Source organism: Herpailurus yagouaroundi, unplaced genomic scaffold (genome assembly GCF_014898765.1).
Source record: "Herpailurus yagouaroundi ecotype Mexico unplaced genomic scaffold, PumYag 355, whole genome shotgun sequence".
Classification (NCBI taxonomy): Eukaryota; Metazoa; Chordata; class Mammalia; order Carnivora; family Felidae; genus Herpailurus; species Herpailurus yagouaroundi.
The window spans coordinates 4628758-4649538 of NW_024412572.1; the positions used below are offsets into that span (position 1 = coordinate 4628758).

Genomic DNA, 20781 nt, shown 5'->3' on the forward strand with positions numbered 1-20781 from the left:
TTAGAGTGGGAGAGAGCCAAAGCATAAGAGACTGTTGAGAACTGAGAGCAAACTGAGGGTTGATGGGGGGTGGGAGGGAGGAGAGGGTGGGTGATGGGTATTGAGGAGGGCACCTTTTGGGATGAGCACTGGGTGTTGTATGGAAACCAATTTGACAATAAATTTCATATATAAATAAAAAAAATAAAATAAAATAAACAACTACTGAAAGGAGTTTTGCTGTGTAAAGAAGAGAAACGGGATGGCAGCTGGAGGAGGAAGTGGGGTTAGGGAGGTTTCCTGTGTGTGTGTGTGTGTGTGTGTGTGTGTGTGTGTGTGTGTGTAAGATAGAGCCATGTCTGAATGCTCATGGGACAGATCCAGTAGAGAGCAGAGAAGTGATTCTCCAGAACAGAGGGGAGAATTGCTAGGAAAATGTCTGAGTAAATTTGCAGGATGGGATCTGGTGTGTGCATGGAGAAAGTGGCCTTTGCAAGGACCAGGGCCAGCTCATCCATAGCAGTGGTATAAAGGTGAGATACAGGGGTGTCTGGGTGACTTAGTTAAGCATCTGACTCTTGATTTTGGCTCAGGTCACGATCTCAGGGATGTGAGATCAAGCCCCACATCGGGTTCCATGTTGACAGCACGGAGCCTGCTTGGGATTCTCTCTCTCTCTCTCTCTCTCTCTGCCCCTCCCTCACACGCACAAGTGCTCTCTCTCTCTCTCTCTCTCTCTCTCTCTCTCTCTTTCTCTGTCTCAAAAATAAGTAAGATAAAAATTTTAAAAGAGAAAAATAAAGTTGTAATACAGATATGTTGGTACATGGGGTGACAAAAACGTGTAGCTATAGCTGGTCTCGCCACCAAGTTGAAAATGTGTAGGACAGGGAGAAGTTAGAAAGCCAGACCGAAATACTCATGAAGAGGTTGGTAAGGGATAGATGTGTTTAACTCCACTAACTGAATCTGAGAAGACACCAAGTGGAGGCATCCTCTAAGTCATGAGACAGAGTAGACCTGAGGGTCACAATTAGCTGGTCTACTTCAGGCGCCATGACCATAGGTATTTCTCCTTTGTCACGCTTCTTTTTTTTTCTTTTTTAAGTTTCTTTATTTATCCTGGACACTGCCACTCATAGAGACTCATAACTGCAGTTCTCTTCAACTCCCACACCATCATAAAGGTCAGAGATTCATCTTCCAAGGCCAGGGACCCTTTAGGAACTAATGCCAGCACAATCTTCTTTAATCCTGACAGTTCCACCTTCTCAATGTCCTCTTGCTCCAAAGGCAAAAAGAATATTTGGGTCTTTGATGGCCAAGTGACCCCTTTTTGCCATGCAGAAAGTTTCTCTGTTGTTTTTCCTACTCCAAGAATATTTCCATTTACCAGTTCATGAAAAGGTATGATAAGGATACAGATGACCATTCAGATGGAAGAGATGCATAGGGAAAGGTGTAGGGAAGGGGTATGGAGCTTCTGTTCTATATAGAGATACTCCATTCTCTTGAAATCTCCATGTGTTCACCAACCCAGAAGCTCTGAAAGTCACAATTAGAGATGAAGACTGTGGGCACTGCCATCTGAGCTGATGGCTAAAAAGCATGAGATGGGATGAGTTCACTGAGAAAGACAAAAAAAGGAAGAACATAGCCCAAGGAGTAAGTGTTGCAGGACACCCACACTTAGGGAGCTGTGCATGCACGTGTGTGTATGTGTGTGTGTGTGTGTGTGTGTGTGTGTGTGTGTGTATGTGTGTGTGTGTTGGGGTGGGAAGGCAGAAAACACAGAAAAAAGGCATTGCTTGGTTTGTGAGTTCATACCTACTTTCTTGCTCAAGGGAGTGAAGATAACCAAGCATGCCGGAGAGGATGGAATGAAGAGTATTTTCAGAAAGGAGTCTTTAGCTGGGTGACCAAACCCAGGGAGACCCCAGGGCTGAGAAAGGGGGCAGGGAGGGTAGCTTAGGAAAGTCACCAGATTTGAGAAGAAGAAGCTCACTGGCTTTCAGGGGAACAGTGGAAGAAGTTGGGTAGATGCCCAGTCTCAGGGGCTTAAGATGTAATTAAAAAAAGAAATGGAGACACTATGTGGGTGTAAGGTTTTACACATTGAAACAATGTTCCCATGAAATGAAGAAACTTCTATGAGAAACCATATAGTGTCTCTAAAAACCAAGCAAAACACTTTGAGGGATATCCAGGACGACGTGAGGAAAGGGAATCATGGAGAGGGCAAGAGAGCCCCGGAGGGAGTGTTGTGCCTGCACAGTCCTCAGACTGTTTCTGGCTGGGCTGTCCTGGTAGCATAGCCAGAAACTCTGTGGCGCAGGCGGAAGGACACAGCCTCCTGGTAAGATTGTACACAACAAGCAAATGGGAAAGCAACATGTGCCCTAAAATCCCCCGGGATCTGTCTTTCATGGCCTGGAGAAGACGATAGGAGGCAGAACATGTAGATACCCAGTCTTCTGTTGCTTTCCTTGTTCCTTTTCTTAATTACTTTTCCCACAGGCCTCTAAGTCTGGCTGTAAATGTGTGTCTTTGAGGGGTTTTTCTAACAAGCTCCTATTCCACATGAGAAGTCCAGGAGTTTATTCTTGGGGATGGCGCCATCAGAGATGGACCCTACAACTTTTGGAGAATGACAAATATTGTGCTTTGGGTCCTACAGCCTCCTCCTAGCTATGTCTCGTGGAGGCCTTTATTGACACTGAGAGCCAAAAACTTCAGCCACAGTAGAATAAAACAGCTTCAGGCCCCCTCTGCTCCAGTTTGCTCTTTGACATTCTTACAGAAGGTCTCATGAAGCCTTTAGGACTAAAGCACACTGAACATTTTTACTTTGGAAAGAACACGTGTTTTTCTTACATTTTAAAGATGCATGCATTTATTTATTAATCCATTAACACATTTCTTTTTTTATGTTTATTTTTGAGAAAGAGCACGAGTGGGGGAGGGGCGAAGAGCGAGAGGGAAACACAGAATCCCAAGCAGGCTCCAGGGTCCCAGAGGTCAGCACAGAGTCCGAGTGGGGTTCGAACTCACGAACCTGTGAGATCATGACCTGAGCTGAAGTTGGAGGCGAAAGGGACTGAGCCACCGGGCGCCCCTATTAACACATTACTTAATAAATACATTAAAGTGCAGAAAATGAAGTTTAAAAAAATCACCTCTCCACCTAAGGCAAGTCATTTTCTCGAAATAAAACAGATTTCAAGTACTTGAAATAACCGCAGTCATGGGGCCACCTGCTTGACCCGCATCACCAGATTGAATCTTCAGAACAAATTGATGAGGTAGGTATTTACTGTAGCTATTTTATAGATGAGGAAAGGGAGCCTCGGGGACATTCATGGGCCCAAGACCCAGAGCTGGCAAATGGCAGAGCCAGAGTCCCATTTCCAATCTGCTCCACTGAACGTGTTTTTACACCACTGCAATCCCCCATGGTTTTTGGTCAACAGTTTTTCACATGGCGGCCTCGCTTTCACGGCTGTGGTGATGAGGGGTTTCCTTGTAGGAGGAAGTCCTCTGGGAAATCCATCGGGTCCCCTTTCCTCCTCCCCCAGTGATGCTACAATTCTCAGGGAGCTTGGACCCCCCCCCCCCCCTTCCTCCTCCATACTGAGAACCTCTGTGGGTAGAGGGAAGACAAGGCAGCAATGGAGCCCCCTGCTGGTGAAGGGCAGGATGTGCAGACAGCTCAGAGGCTTGCAAAACAGGCCAGGTCACAATTCCTGTTCAGGGTCCCCTGGGGCCCTTACTAGAAGTGTGACTTGAGACAAGTGGCAAAACTCCGTGGGCCTCCGTTTCCTCAGGTGGAAGGAAGAAGTGATCTCATCCTCCTCTCGGGGGAGGTACGGTGGGGGTGGGGGGAAAGAGCCCTGCCCAGTCATCTGAGACCAAGCTGGAAGAGAAAAGGAGAAAATGTGGGGAAGCCATGGTCCAGGCAATGGGCCGGCTTGGAATTTGCAACCCGGTGAAGGCTGGCCGGGCCGCGCCCCCCCCCCCGCCCCCGGCTTCAGGCATGTGAGAGATAAGGTTGGCTTCACAGGGATGGGATTTGCCAGGGAAAGTACTTTCCTTGATTTGAAGTGACAAGTGCTCTTGACAGTGCTCTTTAAGGGAAGGAGATGTGGCTTCAGTGGTGTAATTTCTGGATGACTGTTACTGGCGAGCAGGAGTTTATGTTCCCACGGCTGATGATGCGTCCAGCAATGCATGTGGCTGGGCTGTTTCTTCACACACTTTTACTTTTGCTTTCCTGTAAAGAGTTCCAGTGTTATCATTATGTTTAACAGTTATAAACACTCCCATTTATTACGAGCTTACTAAGCACTGGCTTTACTTGTATTTGCCTGGGAAATTTGTGCTTATCACCCCCAACCAGGGCAATGAGTGAGCTGTACAAACACTGCTTTATAAGCCTCAGGCTGGCTTGTTAGTATGCAGCTCTCACTATAATAGTACATGGTTCAGCCTCCAAGTTCCCAACTGTTCCTGGTGTTGGAAGATGGCAGGGGTAGTGACTACCAGAGAACTTACTTAGCTTCTTCTCAGGTGTGTGGGGAGGTTTCGGGAGGTTGGGAGTCCTACACAGGAACAAAGATGTTTGCTGCCTTCTACATTCTACCCAGGCCCCTGGCCCCAGTGGATTCACAAATCACTGACATAGCATTTTTCTTACCACACAGTCCTTATCTGTTTCTTTAATGCTCTCTCCCCCAAGAAGGTGAGCTCCTCATGAGCAAAATCTAGATATCCTTTCTATTATCTCCTCGTGCCTAACGCCAATGTCCCCAGTAAGGTCTGGTACATAAGTGGATGTTCAGTGTATGTTGAACATAAGAATGACTTCTTTTCTCAGCTCTGTTTCTGACATGCTTTGGGAGCAGCTCATTTTTGGAAAGAATTTATTTGTCCTCTGTCACAAACTCATTCCAAGGCTTGCCCACAACTACAGGACAAGTTGACCCTTGAACGACATGGGTTTGAACTGCACAGCTCCAGATACATGTAGATTTTTTTCCAGTACAATATTGTAAATGTATTCTCTTTCTTAGGATTTCATTAACATTTTCTTTTCTCTAGCTTACTTTTTTGTAAGAATACATGCATGTAATATGACATATTACATATGTGTATATACACATTACATATAACATATAACACACAAAATACGTGTAAATCGACTGTGTTATGGGTATGGCTTCCGGTCCACAGGAAGGGATGAGTAGCTGAGGCTTGGAGGAGCCAAAAGTCATACATGGATTTTTTCTTGTGCAGGAGGTTGGTGCCCCTAACTCCCAAACTGTTCAAGGGTCAGCTGTATTTTTATGACAGTGGTGTGATTCTGAAGTGTTCTGTTAAGATTACTCATGACAATTTATAATTTACTATCAAGAACTATTTCACAAACATTGAGGGGAGAAGCCAGTTCTCCCTGGGATGCACTTGATGTTATGTAGGACACACAACAGTAGTTTCTCCATTGTTAAGAAATGTAACTATACCATTTATTTGGTGAAATATAAATGCGTTAGGCTGTTGGCCAATAGAAGAAGGGTTGGATTAGAATAGGATGGGCACCAATGATGCAAATTGATCCTGAAGCAATTAGTTGTCCATTCAACAACTTTTCTCAAATTTCATAGCATAGGGAGGAAAGTGAGCTAGTTTGGGCTTTGTTATCAATTGTGTACTAAAATCCTTTTCTTGCCTTAAAATGAAATGTGTTCTAGTATTGAGCTATGTGGGCTTACTTCCTATGACTCCTAAGATAAAAAAGAAATTTCTGCATATTAGATTATTACCTAAATGTTCTGATTAGGAAAAACTGTCAATGGCTTGGAATTCATTCAATAGCCCACCAAACTTTTTGGAGTATCCCCTGGACACTGCTCAACAGGAAGAGGGGAAGAGGGAAGAAGGGAGCGGCCCAGGACACACAAATCAATAACAACACAATTTAACACCCACACCCAAATGCCACAAGGATTATTGTGATCAAGTGGCAGACCAACTGCACTGAATGCATCAGAGATTTGGACAGAGGAGAGCACTGTGCCTGGGGGTGGTTAGGAAACACTGCCCAGGAGGATTGGTTAACTGCACTGGGCTTTAAAGGGCCGGTGAAACCCCACTGAAAGAGATGGCTGGGAATCACATATCACATTTCACCTTAGGGAAGTGGCCTTGGCAAAAGGATGGATGGGCCTGTGCACCTGGAAGACGGCATGGTCCATCTGAATGGATAGTAGGCTTGCACCTGGGTGGAGGGGACACAGCCAGAATTAAACGCTGGGGCCAGATATGTTGGACTCTGAGTGCCACACTACAACATTTGGATTCTAAACCAAAATGTATCTTCCAAATTAAAAAAAAAAAAAAGGGTGGAATAAATTTTATTGAGAGGAAACTGAAAGCCGAGATCAATGAAAAAAACTAGTAAGAAAATGTTAGATTACTTGAGACATAGAACAGAGACCATCAGACCTTGAAGGGCCCTTCAACATCATCTGGTCCCAATGCCGTATTTCACAGATGGGGACGTTTCAGCTGAAATAAAATCAAAACGTACCCACGCTCACTCAGCTAGTAAAGGGCAAAGCCAGAGCTAGAAACTAGTGTGGTGTTCTTTTCACCCCCCTTAATAAATTCAAATCTCCAGACTTTGACAAATCACATCCCAGGTTGCTCAAAGAACTCCCAGAACCATTGTCAATAATCTTTGAAAAAGCATGGAGAATAGGAGAACTGTTAACAGACAAGAGAAGAACAAAGTTGTCCCGATTCTCAAAAAGGGGGAAAGGGGCATATTATAAAAACTATAAGCCAGTCAGCTTGACAATTATCCCTGGCAGAATTCTAGAACAGAATTTTAAAAAGCTATTTACTCCACAAACATTATTATAATAATAGAAACGAAGGGGGAAATAACCCACAATTTCCCCACTTTAACCCATCAACTGAACAGATTATTAAGTAGACTCTTTGTAAGTCTTTAGAAAAGCAGAGATCACTCAGAGCCAACCCGAAATCTCAGAAAACAAAACATGTCTTCATTTATTCCTTTTTGGATAGGGATATTAGACTGGCAGAAAGAAGAGGCATCAAAACCATACTTGCTTTCAGCATGGCATCTGACGAAATCTATCATAATCACCTTGTGGATGAGACATGACCTGGCTGATAGCCAATGGGTACAACCATGGCTGGTGTAAGAATTATACCTAAAGACTGCTGATTAGTACATATGTCAGCCTGAAGGGAAGCCACGGCGGTGAGCCCCGGAGGTCTCTCTTTTACACGTCTCTGAAAGGATTTTTGTCTGTGTCTTACAGGAGATGCTTATCAGATTTTCATATGCCATGAACAAGGAGGGATAGCTGATATGAAGGATGATGGATAATATTAATAATAATAATAATAATAATAATAATAGCAAACACTTAGCGAACACTTGCTATATTGCATGAACTGTGTTAAATATTTTTCCACAAAATTATCACACTTAAATTGTACCACTCTCTGAGGCAGGTGGTAATATTAGATCTCCATTTTAGACATGAAGAAACTGACATTTTCAGAGATCAAGTCACTAGCCCAAGATGACACAGTTCATGAGCAGAGGAACAAAATTTTGAATCCCATTATGTCTGGCATTGGAGTCTGAATTAAATGAATCTATGTAATTTTGACAGACCACAGCCAGAAACTGAAATCCGTGCCACATCTCAGAGCTGAACACATGCATTATAACTTAAAAAATTAATTTCATATACAAGGATTGGGCCGGTCTGACCTACCACATCCATGGGAGTGACCTAGGAGTTGGCCACAGGCTCCAAAAAGAAAACGGTGAAGAGAATTCACCAAATGTGGGCCCTCTTCATAGAAACACAGTGTTTGAACCAAGGCAGCTAATGGTTCTGCTGGCTATGTGATCAGAACATGTTTTAAGATAAATCAGAAAAAGGCAACCAAAATCAATTCAGAAACCATGTTATATAAAACATGGTTGAAGAAAGGGCTGAGAAGTCCTAAACCATCACATATATTTTTTAAAATTTTTACATGTTTTTATTTATTTTGAGAGAGAGAGCAAGAGAGAGAGAAGGGGAGGGGCAGAGAGAGAGGGAGAGAGAGAATCCCAAGCAGGCCCTGTGCATGAGCACAGAGCCTGATTTGGGCTCGAACTCACAAACCATGAGATCATGACCTGAACCAAAATCAAGAGACAGTTGCTTAACTGACTGAGCCACCCAGGAGCCCCTAAAGCATCACATATTTAAAAACAAGTCATAGGAAAAAAAGCTCAGAATTCCTTTAAAAAGAAGAATGGAAATCTATGGGTAGAAGTTATAAAGAGCCATGCTTTGGTTCAACCTAAAGGACTCTCTGTTGCAATTCTCTGGAAATATGATGGGCAGTTTCTCAGAGTGGCCAGTTTGCCGTTACTATAAGAGTTTAAACAGACGGAGTGAGCCCTTGTTAATGTGGAAGAGGTTAGTGTGGGAGCTGGGAGGAAGACAGAGGTCATGTAAGCTCCTTTCCAAATCCAAAATTCTAAGACTCCACTTAGATGTTATCTTAGTAGAATTTGGTTAGTGGTTATGGTTCCAATAGTGAATAACTTATCAAATGGTCCATCAACCAATCCTGAAACAGATACAAATATGTTCAAACAATATGATTTGTTGGGAAATAGGAACGTTTCTACTTTAATTCTTAATTGAATTTGTAGCTACCTGAATTTATATCAGTATTATTTAATACTGGCAAAGGTCCATCCATATCAATCCATACCAGAACAAGAATGTAAAACTTCTCACTTTTAATTCTACTGCACAGTTGATCCTCCTGACCACCTATCTCTTTTTGACACTACATAGTTAAGAGATCTGTAGTTTTTTATAAATGCCTTTACTCCTAAATACACATTATACTGCTTTCATTCGGTCTTGACCATTTGGTTGATTTGGGGTAAAGCAGCACAATTAGATTATTGCTACTCCAGACAGCTATTCTTAAATGTGCTTGACAAAAGCTGATCTTGCCCACCCAGAAACAAAGGAATTCTCTGGCTTATTAGAAAGTTTGTGCTCGCTTTTTTTTTTAAATTAAATCACAGCCATTCTTGCCTATGTGCTAGCGCCATCTAGTGATGAAATGAGCACATTTCCAGTCAGGGAGTAAAAACCCTGTTTCAGACAATCTGAGGGACCACCATTCCTATCTGCATCCCAAAATATTTGGAGTGGAAGATACCTCAGGGGCCAAATATTTAACAGGCTTGTATCATCGTCTCATCTAGGCAGGCCTTCCCCAAGATCCTTCCCAGAGACAGTGATTTTTAGTCTAGTCCCAGAGTAAGTATTCACCCAGGAGAGCCCAGGCTGAAAGATATCCTCCCAGGACAGATGAAGATGAACGAATTGAATGGTAGAGATCACGCTGATTTTTTCCTTTCTATTTGTTTTTAGTTTCACTTTTTTTTTTTTTTTAAGAAGTCATGGCAAGTGAGGACATGCAAAGGCATGTGACTGGAGACCTGCAGAAATGCTTAGAATAGCCTCAGGGAGTGGGAATGGATGCGAAATGAAAGCATGACATAGGAAAATGTACAAGCGCCCTATGATAGAGGGGAGGAACTTAACTTTCTTCAGGGCAGTGGTTTTTGAGAAGTGATTCCCAGGCAAATCTTGTTCAGTTCTGTGGTAATGATCAGCCTTGTCTTAAAGCCATTCCACATTTCGCCCACTGGACTTTGAAGGGAAGGATATTATAGGCATTCCTATTCCAGTTTTAGAATTATTCAGGATCATGGATAATGTTAAGAGTATCCTATCAAGTAAGAATGTAAACATGAGAGAGCATCATTGACAAATGTTAAATGTTGATGGAGGGATTTGGATTACATGTTTGCTAGGGTTCATTTTCTCCTCTGAAAGTTTCTTATTCTGTGATTTGAATCCATCCACAAGGTCTACAAGGAGTGCCTTTGTATCAGGGGTACCTGTCTCAGAGGGCCCACAGTTTGACAGAGTAAGAGCCTCCTTGTTTCTTTAGTTGCACAGGTGAGTCAAAGCAAAATGATCTGGACAGGAGAACTGATTCTTAGCTGATTCCTGTCCTTGCATTCTTTGGATGGCTTGTGTATTTACTTGATATCTTTTACAAGTCTTACATGTAATTCTCTTTTTAGTTTCCTCCAATAGATTAAAAGTTCCTCAAAGGCAGGGAGTTTATCTTTTGCTTCCTGGATGTCTGGGCATCATGGTGCTGATATACCTTAGCCCAGCATCTGATCTGTCTCATTATGACACCAAATCATGGACTGTGAGATCTGGCAGCAACATTGGAGATCACCTGGTCCAATGATCTCATCTTTTAGATGTGAAATTGAGGCCCCTAAAGGGGATATGACTTGTGCAACATCACCCAGCTAGTTAGGACCAGAACTTGGATCAGCCTCTGAGTCTCCTGACTGTTCTAGACTTTAACATGTCATCTCAAGCTTCTCTCCCATAAAGGCAGGGAACACGTGCCCCCTAACCCTCAGCTGGAAACAGTCAGCCACAAGCAAGAAGCTGCTCCTAACAGTATGTGAATATTGCCTTCTCATGTATGCGAATATTAACTTCTATTGCATAATAGATATGTGCTTGTCTCAACATACAAATGTTAGAATTATTGTTTTCTAATAAGGAAAATTGGTACCGAAGGTATAATGGGAAAGTCATTTATTCCTTGGCATAATGCTGTAAGCATGGAAGTCAAAACAAAGTTGTAACTTTGGGTGGAGTGCTTGGGATTTAAGACTGATGGACATCTTTCTGAGTATGGTTCTGGACTCCCTGAAGCTATGTGAAGGAGGCCAGAGGAGGGTAAACCATGGATGTGAAAGCAAAGATCCTATATTTTTTAAAAAATGAATTGTTTTAACAGCTTTTTTTGAGCTGTAATTCACATACTGTACAATTCCTTTATTTAAAGTGCATAATTCAATGGTTTTTAGTATAAAGGCACTCTATCTTGAGAGAACAGGAAGAAAGCATGAGAACAGCCAGTGGTCAGTGTATTACAAACACACCTCCTCCACACGGTGCCTTTTAAAGTGGAAAGAAAGACAATACATATCTAGTTTTTAAATGCAGTGTATGCTCTGTCCTGCCTCCTAGTGATCTATAGGGCATTATTAATCTACAGAAGCCCCCTCTATTGCTCACCAACTCCCCCTCCCACACTGAATCAAAGTTCTATCCACAGACACGTACTTGATTTGCTGGACGAAAGCAATGGACTTCATGGTGAACTTGCAGGAAAGAGCAGTCCTCGAGTTGGTGGGCGAAGGGTGCAAAGGGTCAGGGAAAGGGATGTAGGCAGTAAGGCAACAAGTAACACTGCCTTTTTATAAAGAAGAACATAAATTTATCTTGGGGGAGTACTTGAATTCCAATTGCAATTGGGTAATCAGGTCTGGTGTCAGAAGTAGATGGGTTGAAACCACATTGAAAACTGGCATAGAGTAGTAATTAGGGGCACAGGCTCCATAGCCAGCCACCTAGGTTTGAATCTTTGGTCTTGGGCCAAGGTAATTAATCTCTCTGAGCCTCACTACCCTTACATGTAAAAGGGGGTAATAAGGGCACTTACTCTATAGGGTTGTTATGAGAATTATATTTGTTGGTATATAGAAAGAGCTTATAACAGGGTCAAACACATACTTTGTGCCATGTATTTGCTAATTGTTATACCAGGCCCAGTTCAATCTGCACATCTTATCTGCTCCCTGCTCTCCAAACATGCACACTCAGACACACTCACACTCTTAGGAAATTTGCACCAACTGTTCCCTCTGTATGGAATACTTTTTGCCCAAATATACATCACACTTGCTCCCTTACCTCTTCCAGACTTTTCCTCAAATGTTACCTTCTCAATGAGGACCATCCTGATTACTCTCAATATCCTTACCTTCTTTGTTTTTTTCTGTAGTACTCATCACCCTATAACATACTGCACAATGTTGTGCCTGCCCCCCCAGCATGTAAATTCCACAAGGACAGGGATTTTTCTCTATTTTGTTCACTGATCCATCCTAAAAAGCTAGAGACAGTGCCTAGAACATGGAGGGTGGTTGGTAAATATTTGTCAAATGAAGAACTGAAGAGTAATTCATATCAGATAATTTGTTCTAATTTCTTGACCTTCCTGGACGTGCTCATTAGGAACAAGAGAAAGCCTCACATGCCTGGAATGACCTAATGCAGGCAGGACACCCTCCGGCCACTCTTTCCATCACCCAAAGCTTTTGCTTGCCTCCCTGTCTCCTAGTTTTAAAAATTATTTCTTATGGAAGTGTTTTCCTGCTTTCTGCTTTTAACCTCAAAGCTTCTCACACTCTTTTCTAAGTCATTTCTGTTGTCCCTTTCCGGATCAGTCCTATTAAGTTCTTCTTGACAATGTGATGACCAAAACCCTAATGTGGCATTCCTGGAAGGAAAGCCCCAGCCAGGAATGTCACAGCCCCAGAGCCTTTTCAGAATCTCCATCCTCTAATTAGGATGGCCACACATCTCAGCTGCTGCTTTTGACTGCTGCTGTGAGCTGCATGTTGATGCCCAGCATTGTGCCCAGATAATTTCCCTGAGCAGCTAAAACTAATAATCAGTGGTATTTTCAATAGAGCCTTGCCATTTAGTGGGGGAGTTATTTAGCACTTCATTTTTTTTTTTCAGTTGAATTTAATTTCTGGTCATGTTTCCTAATTAGGAAGATTTATGGGATTCATTTTGATTTTTTGAAAAATTCCTTCCCAGGAATGCTTATCTCGGCTTCAGCAAATGTTTCATCTGCTTGTTTCACCTCTTAATTCCTGTCGGGGTTGTTAATGCGTCAGACTTCAACAGCAGGACTGATTCTGGGGCTGCCTCATTGTTGGCTCTTTTTCAGGCTGAGGCTGGGTCTTTATGTTCAAGGCCGATGGGCACAAATGCTGCTTTTTCTCCCTTACTCCGGGTACCCTCTTGTGGCCCCTCGGCGTTCCTTTTGCGCCTTCTTCCGGTCTCCGGCTCCTCCTTTCTGTCAAATCCAGCCTGTCTTCCATGTGCATTTTGAGCACTCCCCTATTTCTGGCTGTAAATGAGGATTTAAAAATAAAAAAAATTATGAAAATTACATTAAAATTATAAGTGATGCTATATCTTGCATCTTACCACTTACTGGTTCTCTTTTCTCCCTCTACTGTCTTTATGTGACATTTGGTTTTCACCACTTTCCCTTGCCACTCAACTAATGGTTTTCTGATCATTTTCATGCTTTCCATTGACAGGTCTCCACTGCTCCTTTTCTTCTCCTCTTTCCTTTCCCCTCAGGCATTTCCTCCCTCCTCTCCTGGTATTCAAAGATCTAATACAGTCAAGCAGGTGGAAGGGGGGCTGCGAGCACTCAGTATCCTTGGGCTGGGGTTAGCATGGCTCTAGACGCTTCCACCCAGAACACATATAGAAAACATGTAAGATAAAGTAAACTGTCTTCCGTTTGTTTGGTCTTCCTGAGAAAGCCAGTGACCATGGGCAGTAAGCATAGTTTCTACTGCCGTGGCACATTGCCCAGAGCCATAATGTAGAGGGAAACATTCCCAGTGCCAGACCTTGTGTGACAGGAGACATTTCAAGCATTACATGCAGAGAGTAATCTATTGAAAGACTGAGAGGCTGGGCTCCAGTGATGGGGCCCGTCCTTGAGAGGTATAGAAAAGTATAGTCAAGTTGTTTCCTATGAGGATATTTTAGAAAGTCCCAGATCCATTGCATTTCCTTAGCCAAATAAGAGGTGCCTAATTAGTACAATTTCAAATACCTAGATGGCCCAAGTAGGTAATTTAAGGATGAGAGATATTGGCCTGGTAACTCAGGTAAAGCTGAGAGGCCATTCCTAGTGGGATGGGATCAGCAAGACTTTAGCCAGTTGTTGGCATATGAGAATACCGAGTCTAAGCGAAGCCAGGGTCACAGTATTGAATGTGAAATTTCCTAGTTTTAAAATGGCAGTAACTTACCCCCTAAACTTAGATACTCTGTGTGTGCTAAAGCTCATTAGCTATCAGTTTGCGATCCTAGGACTAAATAGTCATTAAGGTCCCTTCCCACTCTTGTTCTCTCAGTGGTCATAAATCAAGAATGATAGGAAAAAAGTTTAATACTAAACTTTGCACAGATATTTTCAATTTATAAAATATGTTCCCTTCATATTGCTTTGAGATATAGCAGTTTATATTTTAAAAGCTGATATATATTCAAACCAGTTGTGTTCCCTCCATTCCATTCTTTGATCACCACCACTGGCAACTCTAAGACTTCAAGGAAATGAAGTATAGTCCCAGTCCCACAAGGGTGGAGGACATGGTCCTAACTTGCTTTATAAAAATCCCCATCTTTGAAAAAGAGCTAAATAGTATTCACTTAATAAAAATTGTTGAACACGAACACAAAAAACACTAGTAACAATGGGCCAATTTCATTAATTATAAATAAATTTTAATCCTAAATAATGGAATCCAGTAGTGTATTCAAAGAGTAGTGAACGCACTAAAGGGAGTGTTTATTTCAAGTATGTAAGGGTGGGCTGGACATTAGGAAATCTAGTACAGTTATATTAACAAGTCAGAGTAAAAAGTGAACATAGTAATAGAGCTTAAAGACAGTTCATAAAATTTAACCTCCTTTCCTACCTAAAACCTTGTAGGACACGAGGATTAGAAGGAAGTTTCTTTAAAGATGACTGTATTTTTAGGGGCGCCTGGGTAGCTCAGTCAGTTGAGCATTCAGCGTCGGCTGGGGTCATGATCTTGCGGTTCGTGGGTTTGAGCCCCACGTTAGGCTCTGTGCTGACAGCTCAGAGCCTGCAGCCTGCTTCAGATTCTGTGTCTCCCTCTCCCTCTGTTCCTCCCCCACTCGCACTCTGAAAACAAATAAAAAAAAAATTGAGAGATGACAGTATATTTTAAGATTTTATTTTTAAGTAATCTCTACACCCAACATGGGGCTCAAACACACAACCCCAAAATCAAGAGTTGCATGCTCTACCGACTGAGCCAGCTAAGCACCCTAAGGTGACAGTGTATTTAAAGGATATCAAGAACAAACTAGAGACAAATGCTTGTTTTACTGCATTGTAGACTGAATGTTCATTCTCTTGTCATGTGTTCCTCAAAAGTTTTCTGAGGTTTTGGCCAATGCAATAGTAAGAGAAAAAACTGCATTATTTGCAGGTAAAATGATTGTTGACATAAAAATTCAGAGAGATCAGCTTACAAACTATTAGAACTAATAAGACATTTTCAGTGTGTAGGGTTACATGTTAAATAGACAAAAATCAATAGTTTCCCTAACTTACAGTAATGAAAAATGTCTCATTTGCAATGACACCAAAAAAATTATAAAGTATCTTGGAACAAAATTCACAAAAATTGTGCAAATCTTTGTGAAAAAATATGTATGTATTTGAAAATATAAAATAACTAAATACATGAAGAGATGTATTCCTGAATGGGAAGACTCACGATTTTGAGAATTTTGAAAAAGAAGGTAATTAGGAGAGAACTTGCTTTATGAAACAGCAAATATGTTACAAAGCTACAACGATTATAAGTGTGACATGGCAGGGTAATACACAGATAATAAAATAGACAAGAATGTTCAGAAACAGATATGCCTCCCTCCCACACATTTAGTTTGTAATTAACGTGCCACTTCAAAGCATTGGGGAAAAAATGGGTTATTCAATAGGTGATATTGGGGCAACTGTTTAACTATTTTGTAAAAAGTAAAGTGGAAAAAATAAGGTGAAGATATCTATCTGAATCCATTTATAAGAAAAAATTAGAGATTTCAAATTTAGACACTATTCTTGAGTGTGATTTGGCAATATGTACCAAAATTTCTATAATCTCTTATTTAGATTATAATCTCTATAATCTCTTATTGAACAATTCCATTTATAAGAACTAATCCAAGGAGGTAAGTGGACAAATGTATAAGAATGTTTATTGCTGCACTTTTTAGAATAGCAAAAATTGAAAACAACTTAAATATTTAACACAATGAATTACTTCAAATGTGTGTGTGTAAGATATACATACAAACCGCGGAATGCCATGGGTCTCCTTCAAAATGATGAAATAGGCTTAAATGCATTGGAGTGAAGGCTATCCATATGATATTAAGTGAAAGAACCAGGTTCTAAATCAAGGTATTCCTTGATCAAAAAAAAAAAATTTTTTTTTTTAATGTGTAGAGCTATGTAGAAAAGCCCGGAAGGATAATATAAACAAACGGTTTCTTTTTCCTTTCTCCTGGGTAGATTCTATTTCTTTGCCCAGAAGATTCTCCCCATCTCTTAGGGTTCTTTATCCAGGTAAGTTCAATAGTGTATCCTTTAGGTCTTAGCTTAAACTCCGTAGGCAGGAAGAAGGAAAGTAGACACTCTGTCCTAGGTAAGCGGCTCTCATAGAACCCTGTGCTTGCCATACTACCTATAAACCATACTGTAGCTTTTTATTTACCTAAATTAACTTTTCCTTTCTTCCCCAAGACTCTAAGCTCTGCGAGGGCATGGGCTGCCTACGGGTCAGTCTAGCATGCCAGAGCCTAGCTAGCTGTCTGGGAGCTCTTACTGCATGTCAAATACTGTGGTTGGTGTTTTAAATGATCTCACTACACCCTCAGGCGGGTACTATTACTGTCTCCATTCTGAAGAGGAGGAGCTTGAGAGACTGAAGTTTGTCCCAAAAGCCACTGGCCACTCTGGGATTAATTCTCAGGCCTGTCTGATTCTTGGCACTCTGACACTACACTCACTACGTAGTGATCAATAAATACCGTTGGAAACACAACCATCCGCTGCTTGAGGATCATTCGGGGAGGAGATGTTGCCGTGGGGACTCAGCACCGGAAAGGTGGTTGGAGGAGAAGCCCTTTAAATTCCCTTACACTCCCCTTACTCGCAAGCCCCGCCCACCGCGATCCGCCCACCGGCCCGGAAGGGAGCGGCTGGGGCGGGACGAGCTTCCGGAGGCGGGGCGGGGCCAGCGCTGGTTGGCCGGTTCGGGCGGAAGTCGGGAGGGTCGGTGGTCCGAAGACGCTGGCTTGTGACAGGGCGGGGTAGAAGGAAGGCCTACATAAAGGTTGCCTCTCCATCCCTTCGCTCCCGGGGACCCTCGGAAAAAACCCAACACCCCGGTCCCGCGGCTAGCCCCTTCCCCCAGGCTCTCTCCGCTCGATTTCGCCACCGTTATGTGGGAAGCGAATCCGGTGAGTAGCCGGGCGGGACGGGGCGGACCCAATGGGCGGGGTTGAGGCGAGATGGGAGGGAGGGGGTTCCCGGGAACTGCTCCCCCTCACCCGCTTCAGGCTGGGTGTTGAGTTCCGGAACCCCGAAGATCCCGGCCCTTGTGGGTTCTATAGTCTCTGGCCTTTTGAGCGGTAGAGATGATTCCGTGGGATCCCCAACGCATTATTTCTTTCTGTTACAGTTATTTATTTGACTTGCTGTGGTTTCTCTGCCTTCCGCCCTTCACTGTCTTTTTAAACTTTGTGTTTTGCTTCCTGATCGGAGTTACGGGGTTTGGACCTGTTACTCTTCCTTTGCCTCAGGTGTACCTGCCAGTCCCATCCGTCCAAAGCGAGGGGGATTCGACCCCCCGTGTCTTGAATGGGACTAAGAGGAACCATCAGTACTCCTTTTCCCTTCTTGGTGGACAGTCATTTCAAACTTGGGGGACTGAGTGTATGTTCTAAGCCTCTAGATGGGGAAGTTCTTAGATTTTTTTTTTTTTTCAGTGGCCAGAACTGATGACCCGGGACTTTTCAACTGCAAGTCTTGTCTCTCTCTCTCTTGTTGTGTCTGCACGTATTTTTGTCTGCTTTGCTTTTTATACATTTATTTAATGTGCCGCCCTCAAAGAGTGAAATCTGTTTGCCGAATATTCCATTCATCTCTTGTTAGAGTTGAAATCGCCTAGTAACATGGCAGACGTACACTATATACACCGTACGAGTTGACCGTGGAAATGGCAGAATCACATTTTGCCAAATTGTTGAACTGTGTGAAACTACCTCCTATGCTGAGATAACTGCCCAAATTTACTTACAGCCCCGTCTACTTACTTGCAACAAGTCTTTTGCTGTAATCAACACTTATTTTTTCCCATTTCTGGAATATATTGCCAGATGAGTTGGAGAGTTTATCAGTTAATTCTGTTATGTTTTTTAAGTTTTTGGCCAGTAGCAACTAGTCTTTTGGTCCGCACTTGTTGGTTGTACATCCCAGCCCATCATGTCATCATCTAAGATGTTTGTTGTTGTTCGTACATATAATTGTGCAGTGTCAGGCCTCATCAGAGAAAAGTGATTGCTGGCATTTGATTTTAGCAAAAGTAATTTAGGATTATGAGAATGTGCTCTCTGCTTTTATATTCATTTTCACTGTCATCAACCGTCTTCATTTTATATCATTATATGTATGTGTACATTTGGTGTGTGTGTATTCAATTTTTATTAACAGTCTCTTTTGTCTTGGTTTCTCTGTACAAACTTTCTAGTCACCGCAGTATATCTTGCTCAAATTCTTCACTATATGGTAAGCTCTAGATGGGCAGGGATTTTTGTCTGTTTTGTGAGGATTTTTGTATCCTCAGACTAGAGAACAGAGCCTGGCACTTAGCAGGCACTCAGTAAATAATTGTTGAATTAATAAAGGTGATTGGATTAGGATTAGAGAGAGTCCTTGGCTCCTACTGTTCACTCTGCCTCCTCCGTCACATATATAGTAGCATCTGCTGTTGGCTTATTTGTAAGTTTGTAAGGATTATAAAGATACTAGTGAATGTCTCATATATTTAGTTTGCTATATCATTATCTCATTTCTTTGTTTCTTCTGACATCACCCTAATGATTTTGTTTGATTTCGGTAGAGCAGACTGACTTTTTTGTTAGTAGTGGTGAACCTTCCACATACAATCCCACATTCTTCTTTGACTTTTATCATGCCGCCTTAGTATGTCTTAATGCTACTGTGTTTTTTTACTAGTACTGGTTTTCTTCCGATGAGCATATGAATCCCATCAATAAGGACAGTTTAGTTTTTTTAATTTTTAATTTTTTAATGTTTATTTATTTTTGAGAGACAGAGTGTGAGTGGGGGAGGGGCAGAGAGAGAAAGAAAGACACAGAATCTGAAGAGGCTCTAGGCTCTGAGCTGTCAGCACAGAGCCTGACGCGGGGCTCGAACTCACAAGCCCTGAGATCATGACCTGATCCGAAGTGGGACGCTTAACCGACTGAGCCACCCAGGCGCCCTGAGGACAGTTTAGCTTTTGAAAATACAATCAACATCTGTATTTGTGTTTCTCGTGTAATTTATTATCTTATATCAATACAAGAGGCATCTGGACAGTTTGTCCAGCTGTGGTCATGGAATGAAAATTAATTTTAATGTTACCCTAAGCCAAACACATTGGGAATTAAAAAAAAAAACAACAAAAAAACAACCCACAATGTATCCTAAAGATAAATGCAGAAGACTTTTGCATTACACAGTTGAATTTACTATAAACTGAAATTCCTATTTACCATTTCTTGCCATTGAATGAGATAATAAATTCTGCTTTGTGAAGAAAGGCCACTGTGAACTGCTTTAATTGAAGTCTTCTGCCTCCTTTCTCCCTGTATATGTTTGGTAGCATATATGGCCTTAATAGACCACCTATGAGCTACAGATATGCCTCCTTCTGCAAATACACCTTCAGCATGATACTGTATTCTACTCACAAGTGGCTTTGAGATAATGTTACACTGATGCTGGCCATGGTAATACTCCAAAGCAGCTGCCCCTTCCAAACGAAAAGTCTCTGTGACATAGTTTGAGTGTGGAAAATCACCACTGAGCTTGCAACATTTCCTCAGGGGGGAAAACTACGAGATAACCAAGGAGTTATAAATAAACTTTGTCTCAGTACAAAATTTTATTTTATTTTTCAAGACAGTCATGAGGTCAGTGCTATCTACCCAAGCTTTTCACTGACCAGGCACCTTGAGGTAAGCATAATGTCCCTGCCAAGGCAGATCTGGTTGACAGAAGCAGCAGGCACACTCAGTTCTGATATGAGCTCTTGGCAGTTCTTCATCCACCTGGGGGAGGTAGCCCTTGACTGATGTCCCCCAGTTTAAGAAAGGGGCAAAGTCGCAGAGAGGAATTGCCTTTCTCTGCACCTTTGTCATTGTCTTCTTCCTCTTTTGCAGGGTTGGAATAAGTAACCACTGTTACGTATGAAGGAGTTTCAGTTTCCCTCCATCACACGGAGAAAGGAAACTGAAAAATGACAAACATCTGTGAGGTTACAACCCCATTTATTACAGTATTAAGACCTTACTTTCAATGATAAACTCTTCCATAATTCCTTTCCACATATTACTCATACTGTTAGGATCTGATGAGTTAGCTAAGGGAGGAGAAAATGATTTTCTCAAGATCACACAGGTGAGTGAGCAACACAATTATATTAGTGCCCACGTCCTGTCTTATGAGGTGGTAGCAGTGGTAACATTTGTGTGTTGGTGCAGTGCTTTACCTGCTGAACCGTCTTTTTCTCTGTTATTTTATGTTCACAGCTGCCACCAGACTCACTTGGCACTGTGAATTTTATCTTTCCTTCTCCTGTCAAACTTCTTGAAGGAATAGTCTTAGGCTTTTTGTCATTCTTATTCATACCTCTGCTCTGCCAGCCCCACC

The 20781-nt window shown here is 42.1% G+C and overlaps 1 protein-coding gene and 1 long non-coding RNA gene across 5 annotated transcripts in view; one reads left to right on the forward strand and one right to left on the reverse strand.

Moving 5' to 3' along the window:
- PARP11 (poly(ADP-ribose) polymerase family member 11) overlaps nucleotides 1–20781 on the forward strand; it is a 73166-nt gene that overhangs the window by 10543 nt on the left and 41842 nt on the right. For 2 of the 4 annotated variants that reach the window (XM_040462948.1, XM_040462950.1), the window contains exon 1: nucleotides 17102–17303. The exons of 1 other annotated variant lie outside the window; for it this stretch is intronic. Coding sequence is in view for 1 of the 3 variants with exons in the window: in XM_040462949.1 (XP_040318883.1) it covers nucleotides 17286–17303 (18 nt within the window). In the remaining 2 variants the exon portion in view is untranslated. Of the gene's footprint in view, nucleotides 1–17101; nucleotides 17304–20781 lie in introns of those variants that run through there. One more of the 4 variants, XM_040462949.1, reaches the window with a different exon arrangement.
- Nucleotides 4012–17002, reverse strand: LOC121022077 (uncharacterized). The gene is made up of 3 exons (XR_005786805.1): nucleotides 16872–17002; nucleotides 12856–13125; nucleotides 4012–4249 (listed from the first exon to the last, which is right to left on the reverse strand). It is a non-coding gene; the product is annotated as an uncharacterized LOC121022077 (long non-coding RNA).